Consider the following 4,293-nt stretch of genomic DNA (forward strand, 5'->3'; position numbering starts at 1 on the left):
TTCCTACTTTTTAAGATATAGAGCTCCGAATGAAAAATTAGTTTTTTTTATCGCTTTGAAACAGCCGCTATTTTTTATTCCCCCTACCTATACTTGGCAGACTCATCAATTTTTACTATTAATTATACATAGTTTTCATTTAAGTAATCAAAAATTGGGGTGAGATAACTGCCTTTTTTCTCCTCTTGGGCTCTTGTACTATTATCAGAAACACCAGGAACCACAATTAACAGCACCATATTGCATTCAGAGCCTTACTGTACAGAAGGATGATGATAGAGGGTAGGGAAAAAAGAATCTTTATTTATTTAGCAAACTTGTATCAGTTGGTCCTGAAAATATTTTTTTCTTTTTGTCTGATATCCCTTAAGTAGCAAACAAAACCTTCAAGCAATACTTCTGCAGCTTCAAAAGTGTAACCAATATTGCCTAGTGTCCTACAGTTAAGAATTATTATACTTGAATTACCATGACAAGAGGATAGATAACCAAAAACATTTTTATATAGACTAGTTTATGATAAGAACTCAGTTTTTATTTATTTTATTTTTTTGAGAAATTGGTTGGGGGTGCTGTCAGAAAAAAACACAAATAAACAAACACTTATTTAGTTGTGCTGATGTTTCAACCTGAATTTCAGGGATGCTCTAGCAGATTTTCTGTCTTGAGTCATCAGTTATTTTAATAATATATGGGAAGGGGAAAAGAGTTAATTTGAAAATTATCTACCTTAGTACATCAACAAACCTTGATTTCTCCCCAATATCTTTGCCTCAAAAAAAAAAGTGTTGGTTTGTTCCCCCAAAGTAATTAGTATTTTTTCAATTAAGTGTATTCCTTGAAATGCTCTTGGAACATCAATCTCCAAAAGACTATTTTTTCTATTACCTACCATTAAAAAAAATAAATAAAAACCTTTGTAGTATAGTTAGTTTTCTTGAGCAGCCACAAGAAGGAAATGAAATCTCTAGGAAAGACTATAGAAGCCAATACTCCTAGATAAACAACACTTAAGCAACAAGTAAGAACCCCATGGGTGGACTAAGTCTGAAGTTTAAACTAATACTTATGGCTTAGAACAGTGTTTGATGGAGGGAAGTATGTATAGTATGCTGTTTGATGGTAAAAGGAACAAACCTCAAATCATTGAGCCTTATTAATTAAGAAGTAATAGAGTACGATAAGTAGGGGTGTTTGTAGTCAAGGGAGCTAAGCCTTGTGAGCCGGTTCTAATCTAGCCTGGGTGGTCAACTTTTATTTCTGTAGAGGTCCCACAAAAGGTAACCTTGATCCCTTCCACCATGGTTAACTCTTAATTAACCCCTTCCCCTCCCATATGTCAAAAATAACCAGGCAGGGGGTCCTACAAAAAAAACAAAAGAGCCCTTTCAGTATTTAATGTCAATGGAAAAGAAATATTTTTAATCCTTATAAAATGTAGCTCATATAATTAAAAAAATTAATAAGGTCATAATAACTAAATGAAAGACTGAAAAGAATTAAAATGAAATAAAGTTGCCTTAGAATGCAATACAAAAACAATGAGCTAATAACAGCAAACAACTGTTAACCAGGTTTACAGATTATAATATTCAGGTTGGTCTACAAGTGATGACCATAGTGAAGTGATATATCTTCTATTTTATCGCTTAGACCCTAAATACCATTCAATACCAAAATGATAATAAAATAATAAAACATTTACTGGTCATAAATATATACTTCCTATATTGAAAGGACCTACATAGAAGCAGCAACAGAAAGATTATAGCAAATTCTTTTTTATATGCTTATATGCAGCATGTTTATCCTCATCAAACTCAAAGATAAGCATTTTTTGGTGTCCCAAAATCTTGAGATTAACTTAGGAAGCAGGATAAAGACCACTTTAACTAGCTTCAAGTCCCATCAATGTCATTTAGAACTGAAACATAATAATTTAAATCTAGTTTAAAATCCCTAAACATCTAGCTCTGATACAGAATAGAGTAAAGTATTCATGACATATGAAACTATTTAGTTTCTAAATAGCAAATTCTTTAAATCTATATTTACCAATCAAGCTAACATAACATACGGCTGAATGGAATATGGTCCGGGTGCGGTAAAAAAAAACTCAAATAGTAGATAATTATACTATTTTATTGAGCCAACGTTTCGCCCCACGTTGCAGGGCTTCGTCAGGGCTGTTTTGACGGCAGTCAAAAACAAAGTGAATAACATACGGCATTTGTTTGATAAAGGATTAAGAAAACAAATTTAATAGAAACTTCTGTACTTATGAATATATACAATATAATCATAAAATGGAAATATATATTATAGATTTACATCCTGAAATATGTACACTTATAAACTTCTATTTTACAACCATTCAAATATTAACACTTTTTTTAAATTATTAAATAAAAGTAAAAATCTTATAATAAATAATACAACATGCTTGAATAACAAGGTTTGTATACATTCATCAACAGTTTTGAAAGACTAAAGGAAGTAAAACAATATTCACAAGACATCATTCAAACAGAATATTTCTTATCCCTCAAATATCCAACCAGGGATATTCAATTTTTTTAAAAACAAATTGATTAATCCAATAAAAAGTGTAAAATATAAAAAAATAAGTAATAAAACTACTTATCTTTAAAAGATGTAAGAAAAACAACACTATCAGTTATTGTAAATATATGAGGATATTTGGAAAAAAAATCCCCCAGTTCAGTGATAGTTTTTGCAACTTCTTGAACATCACACGGCGCTTCTTGCAGGTAATCAAACAACTGAGAAAGAGAAAATCCATTGTTTGGAATACTCGTTACCATAATCTTATAATAGAACTGAACTGCTCTACGCATAGCAATTTTCTTCTTTTTTAACAATTCTTCATTTATAGTTTCAGTTTTCTGTTTGGAATTCTTAACTTCAAGTTGAATATTTCCAATTGGTGAATCAGGGCACCTAACTAATTGTTCAATCCACTTTGGTTGCTTCATTTGAGATATAACAAAATCAGTGAGTGAAACTTTATCTTCATTAGTTTTAAATATACTGGGGAACAATGATAAAAACTCACTCAATTCTTTCATATTTTTAATCATCATTTGGACATCCTCCATTGCTGTATTTCTATGACTGAACAAAAGATGTACAGGTAATTCACAATTTATACTTCTTTCAAATAAAATATTTGAATAAAATTGGATTGTACTGATAATGACTTCATGATTGGTAGTGGACTGATGATACTCAGGCAATAACTCTTTGATCCAACTGCGCTGATTTTTATGAAATGCTTGTAAATCTGAAAGGGCGACTGTCTGTTTTTCATGATTAACAGAAAACAACTGTGAATACTTCAATAAAAATTCTTTCAGCTCTTCAGTATTCTTAACAGTTTCTTTAACATTAGCTGGTGCTTTAGAACTGTGAGAAAAAATAGTTCCAATAGTATGTTCTAAATGAGGTCCTTTTCTCCACATGATATTAGAATAAAACAATATAGTACTAACTATATTACAAGGAGAATTTTTTTTCTCAGGATCCTGTGTTTTAAGATTATCAGAGTAAGCTTTGTTAGGAATTTGTGAACCGTTTTCAGGATTTTTTAGGGCACTACCATTATCAGGATTTTTTATTGTGCTACTTTTATCACTGATCACCAATGGAGAGTTGGAAGCATCAACATTTTTAACTGAACGTTGTCTTTTTCTTTTTTTAACTTTTGAATCACTTTTGGAATTAATTAAATTTACAAAATTATCTTTGACTGAAAATACATTAGAATAAGTATTGAAGAAATCTTTTAAATCTGAATGAGTTTTAAAACGTTCTTTAACCTCTTCAGGTGCTACATATAGGTATTCAAACAATTTGCTGTGTGTCATATTCTTACATTTTCCCTCAGTCTCTAATATCGATTTAAAAAAATTTATTGTCATCAAGCTGTTAACATCTTTAACTGCAAGATCATGGTTCTGATTTGTTGAAAGATTATTGGAACTTGAATTTCTTTTGCTCAGTTCATTAATTTCAGTAATATTAGTCTTATTACTTTCATTAAAGAAATGATTATCCCCAATTACTTCTTCAATCCATTTTGGCTCTATTTTATGTGAAATAGCTGTAGCTGTTAGGGACACTCCTTCATCATTAATTTGAAATATTTCTGGATACATTGATAAAAAATCTTTTAATTCATTTGCACTATTAGCTAATGTTTGAACATCTCCCATGGCTGTTTTTCGATACCTAAATAAACTTTTGATTGGTAAAACTTCTAAACCTCTTTCA

The 4,293-nt window shown here is 30.4% G+C and overlaps 1 protein-coding gene across 1 annotated transcript; it reads right to left on the minus strand.

The window, feature by feature from the left end:
- Window positions 1-932: 932 nt before the first annotated feature.
- LOC106678074 (uncharacterized) lies at window positions 933-4,293 on the minus strand (the record flags this gene model as incomplete). The annotated part of the gene is given in 1 exon segment (XM_067053414.1): window positions 933-4,293. A coding segment is annotated over 1 exon segment (1,657 nt), but the record flags the coding sequence as incomplete, so codon positions are not given.

Source organism: Halyomorpha halys, unplaced genomic scaffold, assembly GCF_000696795.3.
Source record: "Halyomorpha halys isolate HHAL.00 unplaced genomic scaffold, Hhal_1.1 Scaffold10501.1, whole genome shotgun sequence".
In the NCBI taxonomy this organism is placed as follows: domain Eukaryota; kingdom Metazoa; phylum Arthropoda; class Insecta; order Hemiptera; family Pentatomidae; genus Halyomorpha; species Halyomorpha halys.